Genomic DNA, 16,764 nt, shown 5'->3' with positions numbered 1-16,764 from the left:
TACCATTCCATTCGTGCCGTTCAAGCCATTATTAGAGCCGTCCTGCCCTCAGCAGCCTCCACTGCATTCAACCATGGTAGTAGAGACAGAGACAAAATACAAGCCCAGGCATTGGAAAGTGCATGTATTAACACATCAATATTGTTCCTGTAGGGTTATAGTTAACCAATGTTCTGTCTATAGGGTTATAGATGCCCAGACCATATGAACCAATGTCACTGAGTTCCTCAGATGCTGTAGCACTAGGATTAGGAAGCAGTGCCTTATGCCAACGTCGCTTGGTGTGTTTTCATTAGTGTGTCACTTGCCCAGGGATTAGACACATTGGCTTTAATCACCAGTAATTACTCTTCTGTCTGAAGGAGTCCTTAAGTACACTGAGTTAACACATGATAACCGTCCATGATACCCGTCCATGATAACTGACATTGATACCATCCATGAGAACCGACCATGATACCCATCCATGATAACCGACCAATGATATCTGTCCATGATACCCGTCCATGATAACCGATCATGATACCCGTCCATGATAATATATACCCTACGACCCCATTAAAGAGTGTGTATTTTTTATTTATTTATTATTTAACTAGGCAAGTCGGTTAAGAACAAATTCTTATTTACAATGACGGCCTAAATCGGCCTACACAGCCTGGAATCGAACCAGGGGGTCTGTAGTGACGCCTCAAGCACTGAGTGCCTCAGCTTCCGAGTGGCGCAGTGGTCTATCTCCTTTTACACAGTACTTTAGGACTGTAGTTCCTACAGGTCACAGACACAGACATAAGGTTGCATTGATTTCATCATCTTTTGATTTCTGAATGGTCTTTGATTGAAAAAACGTCATACAGCAAATGCAGTATACTTAAAACATGTGCTCTATAGCAGGTTGATGGGATGACACAGGATGTAACACCTCACGCAAACATCACTCAAGGTGCTCACTCAAGGTGTATTGGTCTCGGCAGCACGCCGGTCGGCTGGTCTTCTTTTTCCAGGGCTAATCCAGCTTTATAGGGTAATCCCCATGCAAGTTACAGGCGTCATGACGAGGGCTGTCTAGCCTAAGGTTCTTCAAATTCATTCTGTGTCTCTACAGCGTGTCAATGTGCTAGTCCATTTCAAGGCAGAGGAGGTTGGTGGGAGGAGATGTAGGAGGACGGGTAATTGCTGGAATGGAATCAATGGAACGGAGTCAAACACACAGTTTCCATGTGTTTGATGTGTTTGGTACCATTCCATTTATTCCATTCCAGCCATTACAATGAGCCTGTCCTCCTATAGCTCCTCCCACCAGCCTCCTCTGTTTCAAGGGTAGTGGGTAAAAATGTTCAAGTGTAAAAATGAATTCAGTGGGCAAGTGTAAAGAATGTGACAAGAATCCCACAGACTTTGATGAATGCCTTTATTTTGTTAACATGTTACATCTTATGACACGTGCATGCAGTAGAATTCGTTTCATCAGACATCAAATGTCAAATTCTAACCTCTCTCAATGATAACTCGATTTAATTAGTAGATTTACATTTTTGTGTCCCTTAAATGTACGCGCAGAATAGATGAACTCACTTTCTCATACGGCTCTCATACTGTAAAGCCCTGATCCGAGTGGTCTGCCCTGCCTAGCAACTCTAGGAACAGAGATTCAGAGAAGCCATTTAAGATGCAGGTTGGCTGTCAAAGCCACCCTTATTGGATTACTGCTCTTGATTGATTTCCCAGTGATTTAGTGAGAGAGCACGTTGCATAAGCAAACAAGTCAAACTTTGCCTGCCTTGTGTTTCCTGCTTAGGGCCACTTTGAGATGCCTCCACAGATGTCTCGGTCACTGTTACAGTAGGTCGAAAGGAGATGTCTTGGCAGGATTTGTAAGGAGTTTTTTTTATGGGAACCCCATTGCAATTCAATTGGGTTCATCAATTAACTTTCTGACTGTTGCATAAGTACATTTACACCGGTCCCCAAACGGCCAAACAAAGAGAAGAGGAACTTTGGCCTGCCTGAGACCACATTGGAGGCTTGTCTCCATCAAACAAACATGATGCCCCTCACAAACAGTAGATATGATAAGACTTTGGTAGCCTGCTTTATCTACAGTAAGTAGGGTATTTAAAGTTTAAAGCCGTGCAGATCTCTAAAGCTGGCTGGCAAGCAAACTCAATCCCATCAAATCGTCTTATGGTCAGATACTTGAAGACACTTACGACCCTGACAGAACATATCTGAGGCTTGCCTCCTAGTAACAAGCAAAAGTTTTACATTTAAATTGTAGGTTTAATTTGTACATCTTTTACATACATTTACTACGTGATGAACTACATTTCTTTGGAGCATGCACATACATAATTGCATAATCTACATTTTTGAAAGATGACTGAATTTCAATTTATGATACACATATGTATAAATATCAAGTAATATGTATATTACATTTTCAAGTTATTGGGAAAATGTTGTGCAGTTTAAAATTGTACAGTCGTGGTCAAATATTTTGAGAATGACACAAGTATTGGTCTTCACAAAGTTTGCTGGTTCTGTGTTTTTAGATATTTTTGTCAGATGCTACTATGGTATACTGAAGTATAATTACAAGCATTCCATAAGTGTCAAAGGCTTTTATTGACAATTACATTACATTTATGCAAAGAGTCAATATTTGCAGTGTTGACCCTTCTTTTTCAAGACCTCTGCAATCCGCCCTGGCATGCTGTAAATTAACTTCTGGGCCACATCCTGACTGATGGCAGCCCATTCTTGCATAATCAATGCTTGGAGTTTGTCAGAATTTGTGGGTTTTTGTTTGTCCACCCGCCTGTTGAGGATTGACCACAAGTTCTCAATGGGATTAAGGTCTGGGGAGTTTCCTGGCCATGGACCCAAAATGGCGATATTTTGTTCCCCGAGCCACTTAGTTATCACTTTTGCCTTATGGCAAGGTACTCCATCATGCTGGAAAAGGCATTGTTCATCACCAAACTGTTCTTGGATGGTTGGGAGGTTGCTCTCGGAGGATGTGTTGGTACCATTCTTTATTCATGGATGTGTTCTTAGGCAAAATTGTGAGTGAGCCCACTCCCTTGGCTGAGAAGCAACCCCACACATGAATGGTCTCAGGATGCTTTACTGTTGGCATGACACAGGACTGATGGTAGCGCTCACCTTGTCTTCTCCGGACAAGCTTTTTTCCGGATGCCCCCAAACAATCGGAAAGGGGATTCATCAGAGAAAATGACTTTAACCCAGTCCTCAGCAGTCCAATCCCTGTACCTTTTGCAGAATATCAGTCTGTCCCTGATGTTTTTCCTGGAGAGAATTGGCTTCCTCGCTGCCCTTCTTGACACCAGTCCATCCTCCAAAAGTCTTCGCCTCACTGTGTGTGCAGATGCACTCACACCTGCCTGCTGCCATTCCTGAGCAAGCTCTGCACTGGTGGTGCCCCGGTCCCGCAGCTCAATCAACTTTAGGAGACGGTCCTGGCGCTTGCTGGACTTTCTTGGGCGCCCTGAAGCCTTCTTCACAACAATTGAACCTCTCTCCTTGAAGTTCTTGATGATCCAATAAATGGTTGATTTAGGTGCATATCCTTGCCTGTGAAGCACTTTTTGTGCAAAGCAATGATGACGGCACGTGTTTCCTTGCAGGTAACCATGGTTAACAGAGGAAGAACAATGATTTCAGGCACCACCCTCCTTTTAAAGTTTCCAGTCTGTTATTCTAACTCAATCAGCATAACAGTGTGATCTCCAGCCTTGTCCTCGTCAACACTCTCACCTGTGTTAACGAGAGAATCACTGACATGATGTCAACTGGTCCTATTGTGGCAGGGCTGAAATGCAGTGGAAATGTTTTTGGGGGATTAAGTTCATTTTCATGGCAAAGAGGGACTTTGCAATTAATTGCAATTCATCTGATCACTCTTCATAACATTCTGGAGTAAATGCAAATTGCCATCATAAAAACTGAGGTAGCAGACTTTGTGAAAATTAATATTTGTGTCATTCTCAAAACTTTTGAACACGACTGTACACAGTTTGCAATGGATACCTGATGCTCAAACGCGACTTCGAACCATATCATCAGTTCACACGATCTAAAGAGTCTTAAAATACATGAATTAGAAAATCTGACAATCAAAAAATCAATATTTTGCATATTAACACAAATATACCCTCACAAGGCTCATAAGTGTGTACACATTTTCAGCATTGCTACTATGTTAACCTTAGGTAAAGTCAATTGTCACTTGCTAAAATACAGTAGCACGTTTGCCTTTTCAGCTTGAGTTATGGGAAGAAGTTTGTGCTCTTACAGCACAGCATTCTAAATTAACAGTGTCTGTCGCTCTCTTTCTACAGTTTGGGTTATCATTTGTACTCATATTTGTTCGTAAAAATCCAGAGATGAGTATTCAAATATCAAACAGTATTCCTGTTCTCATTAAACAGCTCAGTTATAAAAGTGTGTCCACTGAACTCTCACCCTCATATCTTTATGGACCATCAGTGTGGATAAAAATGTACAGCTAATTATTTCCCAATGCAGAATACGTCTCAATAAATAGTATTTCAATACAGTATATGCCATTTAGCAGATGTAATGTTCGTTTCATTACTTGGATTATGTTAGTTGTCGATTAAGTAGTACCTATAGTTATCTGTGAAAGATATGCTCTACTTTAAGTGTGCTGTCCAGATATGGTAATGCACCAGCTGCTGGTACATCTGTGTTGAGTGTGTTGAGCCATCAGGATTGGCTTATCAAGTCCTGAGAATGAGGGGAAGCGATCGAGTCAGTCCACACAGGGACACAACTTCACACTGTTTCCCCCACTGACTGCCTGTTGCACACAGGGATCCTCAGCCACACGGCCAGGACTGGGGTACACTCCAGGGGGTTAGGCGATGGTGCAGGTCTTGGACTTTCCCCCTTCTGGGGCTTCTTCTGCTGTTTAAACAGAAAGCAAGACAGCAAGACAGCAAGACAGCAGGACAGCAAGGCAGCAGGACAGCAAGACAGCAAGACAGCAGGACAGCAAGACAGCAGGACAGCAAGGCAGCAAGACAGCAAGGCAGCAAGACAGCAGGACAGCAAGGCAGCAAGGCAGCAGGACAGCAGGACAACAAGACAGCAGGACAGCAGGACAGCAAGCAGCAAAGCAGCAAGACAGCAAAACAGCAGGACAGCAGGACAGCAAGCAGCAAAGCAGCAAGACAGCAGGACAGCAAGACAGAAAGACAGCAGGACAGCAAGCAGCAAGACAGCAAGACAGCAAGGCAGCAACGACATGTATAGCAAAACAAATCAAATCAAAAGTTTGATTGATTTGATTTCATAGCAAGACAGGAAGCAGCAAGATAAACAGTAAGAAGACTGTCTTAGTTTGTCTATAACTTAACTTAGGTAACCTTAACACCAAGGTTAGGTAGAGAACAGCGCCGGAAGAAGATGGCTGCCGTTTTACAGCCCTCTAACCAATTGTACTATTATGTGTGTTTTTCCGCGTTATTTGTAATTTATTTTGTACATAATGTTTCTGCCATCGTCTCTTATAACCAAAGAGAGCTTCTGGATATCAGGACAGCGATTACTCACCTCGCGTTGGACGAAGACTTTTTCTTCAACGAGGCGTTCGCGAAGGATATTCTACAGACACCCAACAAGGCCCAGATCCCCGTCATTCGCGTGAGGAAGAGACGGAGATATCGTGGACGCAGATCCGGGTGCCTTGTAAGGATCCGACGGCGAACGAGTAAACTGCCTCTCCCATCAATCCTATTAGCCAACGTTCAAGCTTTTGAGAATAAAATGGACGTTTTAAGATTACGGTTATCCTACCAACGGGACATTAAAAACTGTAATATCTTATGTTTCACGGAGTCGTGGCTGAACGACAACAATGACAACATTCAGCTAGCAGGCTATACGCTACATCGGCAGGACAGAACGGCAGACTCCGGTAAGACGAGGGGTGGCGGTCTCTGTATATTTGTAAACAACAGCTGGTGCACAAAATCAAATACTAAGGAAGTCTCGAGGTTTTGCTCGCCTGAGGTAGAGTATCTTATGATAAGCTGTAGACCACACAATTTACCAAGAGAGTTTTCATCTATATTTTTCATAGCTGTCTATTTACCACCACAAACCAATGCTGGCATTAAGATTGCACTGAATGCGTTGTACAAGGCCATTAATCAACAGGAAAACGCTCATCCAGATGCAGCGCTCCTAGTAGCCGGGGACTTTAATGCAGGGAAACTTAAATCCGTTCTACCTCATTTCTACCAGCATGTTAAATGTGCAACCAGAGGGGAAAAAAACTCTAGACCACCTTTACTCCACACACAGAGACGCATACAAAGCTCTCCCTCGCCCTCCATTTGGCAAATCTGACCATAACTCTATCCTCCTGATTCCTGCTTATAAGCAAAAACTGAAGCAGGAAGCACCAGTGATTCGGCTAATAAAAAAGTGGTCAGATGACGCAGATGCTAAGCTACAGGACTGTTTTGCTAGCACAGACTGGAACATGTTCCGGGATTCTTCAGACAGCATTGAGGAGTACACCACATCAGTCACTGGCTTCATCAATAAGTGCATCGATGATGTCGTCCCCACAGTGACCGTACGTACATACCCCAACCAGAAGCCATGGATTACAGGAAACATCCGCACTGAGCTAAAGGGTAGAGCTGCCGCTTTCAAGGAACGGGACTCTAACCCGGACGCTTATAAGAAATCCCGCTATGACCTCCGACGAACCATCACACAGGCAAAGAGTCAATACAGGTCTAAGATTGAATCATACTAAACTGGCTCTGACGCTCGTCGGATGTGGCAGGGCTTGAAAACTATTACAGACTACAAAGGGAAGCACAGCCGCGAGCTGCCCAGTGACACAAGCCTACCAGACGAGCTAAACCACTTCTATGCTCGCTTCGAGGCAAGCAACACTGAAGCATGCATGAGAGCACCAGCTGTTCCGGACGACTATGTGATCACGCTCTCCGTAGCCGATGTGAGTAAGACTTTTAAGCAGGTCAACATTCACAAGGCCGCAGGGCCAGACGGATTACCAGGACGTGTACTCCGAGCATGTGCTGACCAACTGGCAAGTGTCTTCACTGACATTTTCAACATGTCCCTGACTGAGTCTGTAATACCAACATGTTTCAAGCAGACCACCATAGTCCCCGTGCCCAAGAACTCTAAGACAACCTGCCTAAATGACTACCGACCCGTAGCACTGACGTCTGTAGCCATGAAGTGCTTTGAAAGACTGGTCATGGCTCACATCAACAGCATAATCCCAGAAACCCTAGACCCACTCCAATTTGCATACCGCCCCAACAGATCCACAGATGATGCAATCTCTATCGCACTCCACACTGCCCTTTCCCACCTGGACAAGAGGAACACCTACGTGAGAATGCTATTCATTGACTACAGCTCAGCATTCAACACCATAGTGCCCTCTAAGCTCATCACTAAGCTAAGGATCCTGGGACTAAACACCTCCCTCTGCAACTGGATCCTGGACTTCCTGACGGGCCGCCCCCAGGTGGTAAGGGTAGGTAACAACACATCTGCCACACTGATCCTCAACACGGGGGCCCCTCAGGGGTGCGTGCTCAGTCCCCTCCTGTACTCTCTGTTCACCCATGACTGCATGGCCAGGCACGACTCCAACACCATCATTAAGTTTGCCGACGACACAACAGTGGTAGGCCTGATCACCGACAACGATGAGACAGCCTATAGGGAGGAGGTCAGAGATCTGGCCGTGTGGTGCCAGGACAACAACCTCTCCCTCAACGTGACCAAGACAAAGGAGATGATTGTGGACTACAGGAAAAAAAAAGAGGACTGAGCATGCCCCCATTCTCATCGACGGGCTGTAGTGGAACAGGTTGAGAGCTTCAAGTTCCTTGGTGTCCACATCACCAACGAACTATCATGGTCTAAACACACCAAGACAGTCGTGAAGAGGGCACGACAAAGCCTATTCCCCCTCAGATCCTCAAAAAATTCTACAGCTGCACCATCGAGAGCATCCTGACTGGTTGCATCACCGCCTGGTATGGCAACTGCTTGGCCTCTGACCGCAAGGCACTACAGAGGGTAGTGTGTACGGCCCAGTACATCACTGGGGCAAAGCTCCCTGCCATCCAGGACCTCTATACCAGGCGGTGTCAGAGGAAGGCCCTCAAAATTGTCAAAGACTCCAGCCACCCTAGTTATAGACTGTTCTCTCTGCTACCGCACGGCAAGCGGTACCGGAGTGCCAAGTCTAGGTCCAAAAGACTTCTCAACAGCTTCTACCCCCAAGCCATAAGACTCCTGAACAGCTAATCATGGCTACCCGGACTATTTGCACTGCCCCCCCACCCCATCCTTTTTACGCTGCTGCTACTCTGTTAAGTATTTATGCATAGTCACTTTAACTCTACCCACATGTACATATTACCTCAACTACCTCAACTAGCCGGTGCCCCCGCACATTGACTCTGCAACGGTACCCCCCTGTATATATAGCCTCCCTACTGTCACTTTATTTTACTGTATATATAGCCTCCCTACTGTCACTTTATTTTACTTCTGCTCTTTTTTTCTCAACACTTTTTTGTTGTTGTTTTATTCTTACTTTTTTGTTTAAAATAAATGCACTGTTGGTTAAGGGCTGTAAGTAAGCATTTCACTGTAATGTCTGCACCTGTTGTATTCGGCGCATGTGACCAATACAATTTGATTTGATTTGATTTGAGGTAACTTTGTGGCCTGTTGACCACTGGAGACTTGGCTAGTGTATGCATTGACAAGCCTCAGGCACTGTGTCTAAAAGAATGGTAGGCTACTTACCGGTATGGATATTTCACGAGAGATTTTACAATAGCATTTCTTGCAGGGTTGGGGACAATTCTGAATTATGTTGCGAATGGCCCTTTAATTGGCCACACCCAACAGGAAGCAGAATTTGAATTGAATTTGAATGAAAGCGGCAATCAGCAGTTGAAACGATAATAAAGCGTATTCCCCGCCCCTGTTTCGGTAAAAATCTGAGGGGATGGGCTGGAGAAATGTTACCACTCATAGATTTCGCTATTGATGAAAGTCATAACCATCCATGATATCAAACTTATACTTTTAACTATGGTTTGAGGCTATATATTTTTGTTTACGTTTACTTTGTTTACAAACATTGGAGTAAGACAAGTTTATATTTTGGGTTCTGATGGGGTACAACAGTTGAACTAAGCTCATGAGGCATTTATAAGTTATATTCTGCAAGAATCAATGGGTAGGTACATTATTAATTTAGAAGTCAGAAAATTGATGTAGCAACTGCAGATTTACCCTTTAAAGGAAGTATAATTTAATTTAATTCAATGAAATTAAAATAGTTCATTTCTTCTGCACGTCACTACACTGAGTATACAAAACAAATATTAAGGACACATTCCTAATATCGCGTTCCACAGGGATGCTGGCCCATATTGACTCCAATGCTTCCCACAGTTGTGTCAAGTAGGCTGGATGTCCTTTGGGTGGTGGACCATTCTTGATACACACAGGAAACTGTTGAACGTGAAAAACCCAGCAGCGTTACAGTTCTTGGCACCTACTACCATACCCCGTTCAAAGACACTTAAATATTTTGTCTTGCCCATTCACCCTCTGAATGGCACACATACACAATCCATGTCTCAATTGTCTCAAGGCTTAAAAATCCTTCTTTAATCTGTCTCCTCCCCTTCATCTACACTGATTGAAGTGTATTTAACACGTGACATCAATAAGGGATCATATCTTTCACCTGGATAAACCTGGTCAGTCTATGTCATGGAAAAAGCAGGTGTTCCTAATGTTTTGTACACTCAGTGTATATCACTTTATTAATCGCCGTTTGGGGGATTATTAAAGTCCTATCTTATCTTATACAAATGTTTATTTTGACATATGGTGACCAATACTATGTAAACATTAGATTTTTTTAACTTCTTCAATTCAATAAAACATTTAATTTCAATTCATGGCTTGAATTGAATTAAAATTCAAAAACTCCAAATTGACTCCAACCCTTGGTTGAGACTTGAATGTATTTAAAATGTTACCTGGAGGTGCCTCAAGCTTCTTTTTCTCTTCCTCAATGGCCGCCATCTTGGCGGCGTGGATGTCGGCCAGCTCTTTCCAGTTCTTTAGGTTGTTGTTCAGCCCATCAAACATGGGGGTGATCTCTACGTGGAACCTCGAGAATTCCTGCACACAAGTAGGCCCCATTATTGCAGGCATTCACATGCCCGGGACTGTCACTCAGCCTGACATTTTCCTTTATGGTGCAAACATTCCTGCTGGGGAGTGTATCTGGTGCACACTTAGAGATGGATAGACCTACTAGTCACTCAGGTGGTTTAAACTGGATGAACCCCTCACTGAAGTTGACATTGATGGTTCACAGAGAAACTGATCTCATCTATTTTTATAAGGATGATTCCGTTTCCAAAAAGAACTGATAAAATGACAAATATCACAAGCTGACTTCTTTCTAATCGATCACAATGAATTAAGACACAACAAAATAGGGCTTGGTTGAGCTTCAACCAGCCAGGCAGTTAGTTACCTTGTATACAAACGCACACACAAACTGAATGAAACCGCACTGCATCTTGGGTAACTCCGCTGCACAGTTTCTGTCCATCATGGGCTGAGGAGCAATGAATGAGATGGGGTAAGATCAAATCAAAAACGAACTAACATAAGTTAGTGATTACTCTATCAACATCTATTGTAAAGAAACTGCGTTTTTTTCTTTCTTCACAAACTCACAATGGGTTGCTGATCGAGAACGGTCCTTTCCAAGTCACCTTGCTCCCAGAACTCAGCTGCGACCATAAGAGCCACCTATGAAGTAGAACATTTGCAGCGAAGAATGTATCAGTACTAATCTAAACCTCAGAGCTTCCTGTTGTCTATATTGTCTGGAGAAAAGGGTCAAATGGGTTTTGTTGCGTTTCATGACGTAGTGAACAGATATAGTACCCACCTTGCTCTGGACCTCCCATGGTTTGGTGATGGCAGACAAGTCACAACCTGTCATCATCATGGCCCTGACACACAAGATGGGACAGTTAGAGGAATTATTCCAGAATCATCCAAGAATCTTCATTAATGTTATACAGGCAACCATAAACTGTGACAATGTGCACTATAAGAAAAGTGGCCAACTGCCTCAAGTTTGCAATCAAGTAGCAAACCCCCAAGATGGTGGACAGAAGAACATTCGTACTCACATGATAATTTCCTTCCTGATTGGGTTGTTGGAAATATGATCAATTTTCTCCTTCTCGGTTTCCATTGGCTCAGTGGCGTTCACAATGTTCTGGAACATTGTTCTTTTTCTGGGGGCCAGACCAACAGTCAAATTAGCGGTTTGCACATGAAAAGTCATTCTGATTCAGCAGCTATATCGGAGATCATAACAATTGTAAAAACCCACTTGAAGTACAAGGCCAGATCAGTGGCAATGATGCAGACGTCAAACAAGTGCTGCACAGTCTCAAACTGGCGCTTCTGGAGATTCACAAAGATGTTCAGGCTCTGAAGGAGGAGTAGAGAAAAAGACTTCAACTCCCACAATTACCTTGTGTACAAAACACTGGCCAAAAGTAATGCACTATTTGGTTATAGCGTGCCATTTTGGCCACAGCCACAGTAACAGGAGTCAGGGTCTCTAACCTCCTCGGCCATGAGCGTCTTGCTGTACTCCAGATGGTGCCTCTCCATGATGGAGGAGCCGTGCAGTTTGGCTAAAGGCGATCCACTCCTGCAGGTCAGAGAGGGGTAACACACAATCGTTAGACCCCAAACGGCACATTCCATGCCAATAACAGACAACTAAACTGTGATGATTTGGGGAGTGCTTTGAGTGCAGGTTTGCGTTTTTTCGTCATGAATCTTGTTCCGACGGCAGCTCTGCAGAGTGGTCACTAGCTGGCACAGCCACAAAGTCATCAAATCAGATTTTAAACCTAACCCTAACCTTAACCTTAACCACACGGCTAACCCTAATGCCTAACCCTAATGTCTAACCCTAATGCCTAACCCTTTTACAATATAACCAATTTTTGACTTTGCAGCTGGTCTATCTAAGGGGAAATCGCTCAGTTCTGCCTCAAAGACAAGACTCATGACAATAAACGTAAAACCTGCGCTTTGAGTGCTCATGGGTAAACGGAGGGGGTCTTACTTTGTCTGGTATAAGTTGTTGGTCCCCCTGTGGTCAATATCATGGCAGAATGCAGCAGCCACCATGGCAAAGGCATCCAGGTCAGAGTAATATTTCCTCAGCCTGCCAGTCTGTGGAGCAAAGGGGCTGATCCATTATCTTTTCTTTTCTTTTGACATGTATTGTTTTTCTACATACATAACACAAAAACAGAACAAAAAACGATCCATTATCAAACAAAATGGGAGGGGCGGGGTGATCGATCCATTATCAAACAAAATGGGAGGGTTGGGGTGATCGATCCATTATCAAACTAAATGGGAGGGTTGGGGTGATCGATCCATTATCAAACAAAATGGGAGGGTTGGGGTGATCGATCCATTATCAAACTAAATGGGAGGGTTGGGGTGATCGATCCATTATCAAACAAAATGGGAGGGGCGGGGTGATCGATCCATTATCAAACAAAATGGGAGGGTTGGGGTGATCGATCCATTATCAAACAAAATGGGAGGGGTGGAGTGATCGATCCATTATCAAACAAAATGGGAGGGGTGGAGTGGAGTGATCGATCCATTATCAAACAAAATGGGAGGGGCGGGGTGATCGATCCATTATCAAACAAAATGGGAGGGGTGGAGTGGAGTGATCGATCCATTATCAAACAAATTGGGAGGGGCGGGGTGATCGATCCATTATCAAACAGTTGGCCCACCTCCCTGACCTACATTAGTGGGCAGCCATTGGTTGGCAGCATGAATGTCTCTAAACAAACAGTAACTTTTAACTACTCTTCTTTTGGTGAGGTTATGCACCGTCATTCTGTAAATCGATGTGGGTATCAGGTGATAGTATTGGTACTGTAGGAGTAAAGGGACTCACCTGTAGAAGACAGAACATGGTCTGGCCCACGTTGAAGCCGTGTCTCCAGTTGTGGTAGGTGATGTCACGGTAACCTTTCCGGACAGTGTACATCCATCGCGTCAGGGTCTGGTTGTACATAGGAAGAGGAAACACTATGACATGAGAGAGGCGTTACCAATTATCTGTTTGTCACTTTTACCCCTACCTACTTGTACATATTACCTCAACTACCTCGTACCCCCGCACATTGACTCGGTACCGGTACCCCTTGTATGTAGCCTCGTTATTGTTATTTTATTGTGTTACTATTTTCTATTTTCATTTGCTAATTGTCGTACTTTTTAACTCTGCATTGTTGGGAAAGGGCTTGTAAGTAAGCATATCACGGTAACCTGTTGTATTCAGCGCATGGGACAAATAACATTTGATTTGATTTGTATGAGCAAACCAGTAAGACATGGCCTAGTTTTTGGAAAACATTAGATTTGACAAAATGAATGTATTGAGTCATGTACAGTACATACATTGCAATGCATTCTGGGGACGTGTACTGTATAATGCTGAGGTTACAACAAAATAAATACATTCAAATAAACATGATTGTTTTACTAGCCAGGGGCTTCAGGACTGACCTCTGCTGGCACTTTGAACTTCTCCACCACGTTCAGCTCAAAGAAGCAGCGAATTCCACACATGATGAGGCCATGCTCAGTCACAGGAAAGTCACTGAAGGAGAACAGCAGCAGGTCCACGTCTATGGCCACAGGACAGTTTGATCTCTACACAAGGGCAAATGAATAACCAAATATTTATTAATTGATCAATTGATTTCAGAATGACTGTACTGCCGAGTCCACTTTCACAGGCAATTGAAAGTATTACAGTTTTTCTCAATTGCTAAAACACTAAACCCTTTTGTCTGAACCAAATGCTCAGTTGCCTGAACCCACTGATTGAATCAATCACTCTTTTGGCAAAACCATAAGCACTTTTCACCTGTTTAGACATAACTTGCCAACACATTTTCATTGTGATGCACCCGTGCTGCATAATGGTGAGCACAGGTGACAAAAGTCAAACACAATTAGAGCACAGGTGTCACCACTTGAACACAACAACTCAAAATTGATCACACTTGTGGCTAATGATGTGAGGGAACATATACAGTAAGCCAGTTCAGAGAGCACTGGTTTGTGAGGCCCTACAATGGATAGAAATCTGAGAGGAAGAGTTTGTGTGAGAGGAGGTCGAGGTGGTCAGCGAAGACAAAGAACAGTAATATCTGATGAAATCAGAGCTACTGTGATTGACCATGTTCTTGTCCATGGTATGAGCATGAGGGAGGCTGGACAAAGGGTACAACCAAACATCAGTAGATTCACTGTGTCCACCATAATCCGAAGATTTAGAGAAGAGAACAGGTAATTACCTTTTTTTGACATTATAGTACAGTATGTAAATGTTGACAGCAATTACTGTATGACATACTATATACTGTACCACAGTATACTGTAAGTAAATATATGTTTCAGTACATCACTGTACCAATGTACTGTAGTATTGTAATGGAGGGTTGGTCTAACTGTTTGTAGGCCTAGTATTCCATGTATATTTTTTGTAACTCCATGTTCTCTTTTTGTAGAATTGAAAGACTGCCACATGGGGGTGGGAGGACAGGTATGTTCTCCCCACACCAAGAGACCCTAATTGTTGATATGGTCCGTGAGAACAATGCCATTAAACTGAGCGAAATTCAGCAGAAGATCATTGAGGACCATTTACATTTTGAGGGTATCAACAGTGTCAGCCTCTCTACTGTTGATCGTGTCCTCAAGCGCAACAGACTGCGCATGAAACAGCTATACAGAGTGCCCTTTGATCGCAACTCAGACAGTCAAAGAGCAAAGATTCCAGTATGTACAGGTTGGCATATATCCAGACACATTCAATGTTGATTACTCTAAGTAGTGATTTACTGTAGTGGCCTAAATCACTTTTTCCGTATCACTTACAAAACTATATCTATTTCTACAGAGGGTTTTCAACTGGATGCAATGGAAAGACCCCATCAATACATCTACATGGATGAAGCTGGGTTTAATCTCACCAAAAGGAGAAGGAGAGGCCGTAATGTGATTGGCCATCGGGCCATTGTTGGTGTTCCTGGGCAGCGTGGTGGCAATGTCACATTATGTGCTGCCATCAGCAATCATGGGGTTGTCCACCATCATGCCAACCTGGGGCCCTACAACACTCACCAGCTCCTCATTTTCCTCAATCACATGCGAGATGCTTTGTTAGGGCAGCAGGATGAGCATCCCATCTATGTTGTTGTTTGGGACAATGTAAGTTTTCACAGAGCCCTCCAGGTTAGAGAGTGGTACAATATGAACCAAGGTTTTATCAATCTTTGCCTTCCACCGTACTCCCCTTTCCTAAACCCCATTGAGGATTCTTCTCCTCATGGCGGTGGAAGGTATATGAACGCCAACTTTACACCAGGGTAAATCTCCTGCAAGCCATGGGACTTGCCTGTGGTGACATAGGTGTGGAGGCATGCCAAGCCTGGATACGGCATGCCAGGGGTTTTTTCCCCCGTTGCCTGGCCAGACAAAATGTGGCCTGTGATGTGGATGAAGTCCTGTGGCCTGACCCAGTACGGAGACATGATGCTGTGGCTGAGTAATGCACTTATTTGTATATTTTTGTACTTTATTTTTACATGGGCTTACTGTACACAAGTGGCAAACGCATAAGATTTCTGTTTGTTTTTACAAGTGCTACATGTAAATGCACAAGATTTCTGTTTTGTCTTTTTGTACAAGTGCTAAATGCACAGGTTTTTTTTGTTTAGCAACATGCATTTAGCCTACAGTGAACAATAAACATTTATTTCTCCAGCTTCATGTCCTGAGCATTGTGTTTTCTATTTTTCTACGTAGTGTTTAGTGACTGTTCAGTAGTGTTTTTTATTTTGATTGACTCGGGGCACGATTTGACAACATAGTTCAGTTTTGAGCACAGATTGAACTGTTTTGAGGTGAAAGTTTGGTTTTGCAAGAAGAGTCTGAGGTTTTGTGAATGTTCTGTGTTTGGTATCATGCCCTTGTCCAAGTTGATCACTCACACCACTCTGCCACATTATCATTGTGTCTCTACCCACTTTCACTGACAGTCTGAAACATGATCCTACCAAGAGTTTGTACATCTCTTTCTGGTCACAGTCCTCTGGTTCGGCATCAAACTTCTCCTTTGTGTTCTAAGAAAAGAGAAAAGAGTATCAAAGGTATGTCCCGTGAGGCTAGTTTCCTCTGTGATTCTCCACTGTCTATAAGGTCTAAGATCTAACATATCTCAGGTCTCACCAGGATACTCTGCATTTCGGTGTTGGTGCATCTGGTCTGGCACATGAGCATCTCCTGGGCGATGTCCTTTCTCCACTCCATTCTGTTCAGTTTGTCGTACGTGTCGCAGTTCAGCACCGACCATCCCAGGAACTGGGTGAGGGCCTGGAACAATGCAGACAGGTCTTTACCACCTCATACGTTCACAACCCATGACAGGAATGATGAGTGAAGTGGTTGATATGACTGATAGAGAGAAAAGAAAAGAGAGAGAGAGAGAGGAAAAGAGAGAAAAAGAAAGAGAGAGAGAGCGCGTGTGAGAGAGCGAGA

General features: G+C 43.6%; 1 protein-coding gene across 1 annotated transcript in view; it reads right to left on the bottom strand.

Moving 5' to 3' along the window:
• Nucleotides 1-4,900: 4,900 nt before the first annotated feature.
• Nucleotides 4,901-16,764, bottom strand: part of LOC311134211 (cone cGMP-specific 3',5'-cyclic phosphodiesterase subunit alpha'-like) — a gene marked incomplete at both ends in the record, with an annotated part of 18,034 nt that continues 6,170 nt past the window's right edge. The window contains 13 exons of the mRNA XM_084167821.1: nt 4,901-4,950; nt 10,116-10,260; nt 10,622-10,705; nt 10,828-10,902; nt 11,045-11,108; nt 11,292-11,399; nt 11,498-11,598; nt 11,737-11,824; nt 12,248-12,357; nt 13,109-13,216; nt 13,723-13,869; nt 16,284-16,349; nt 16,456-16,599. Coding sequence (XP_084023947.1) covers nt 4,901-4,950; nt 10,116-10,260; nt 10,622-10,705; nt 10,828-10,902; nt 11,045-11,108; nt 11,292-11,399; nt 11,498-11,598; nt 11,737-11,824; nt 12,248-12,357; nt 13,109-13,216; nt 13,723-13,869; nt 16,284-16,349; nt 16,456-16,599 — 1,290 coding nt within the window. The remainder of the gene's footprint in view (nt 4,951-10,115; nt 10,261-10,621; nt 10,706-10,827; nt 10,903-11,044; nt 11,109-11,291; nt 11,400-11,497; nt 11,599-11,736; nt 11,825-12,247; nt 12,358-13,108; nt 13,217-13,722; nt 13,870-16,283; nt 16,350-16,455; nt 16,600-16,764) is intronic.

This window comes from Coregonus lavaretus (assembly GCF_964263955.1).
Source record: "Coregonus lavaretus genome assembly, chromosome: 1".
NCBI classification, from domain to species: Eukaryota; Metazoa; Chordata; class Actinopteri; order Salmoniformes; family Salmonidae; genus Coregonus; species Coregonus lavaretus.
The sequence above is the reverse complement of the archived record's forward strand: the minus strand, read 5'-3'. Positions and strand labels throughout refer to the sequence as shown.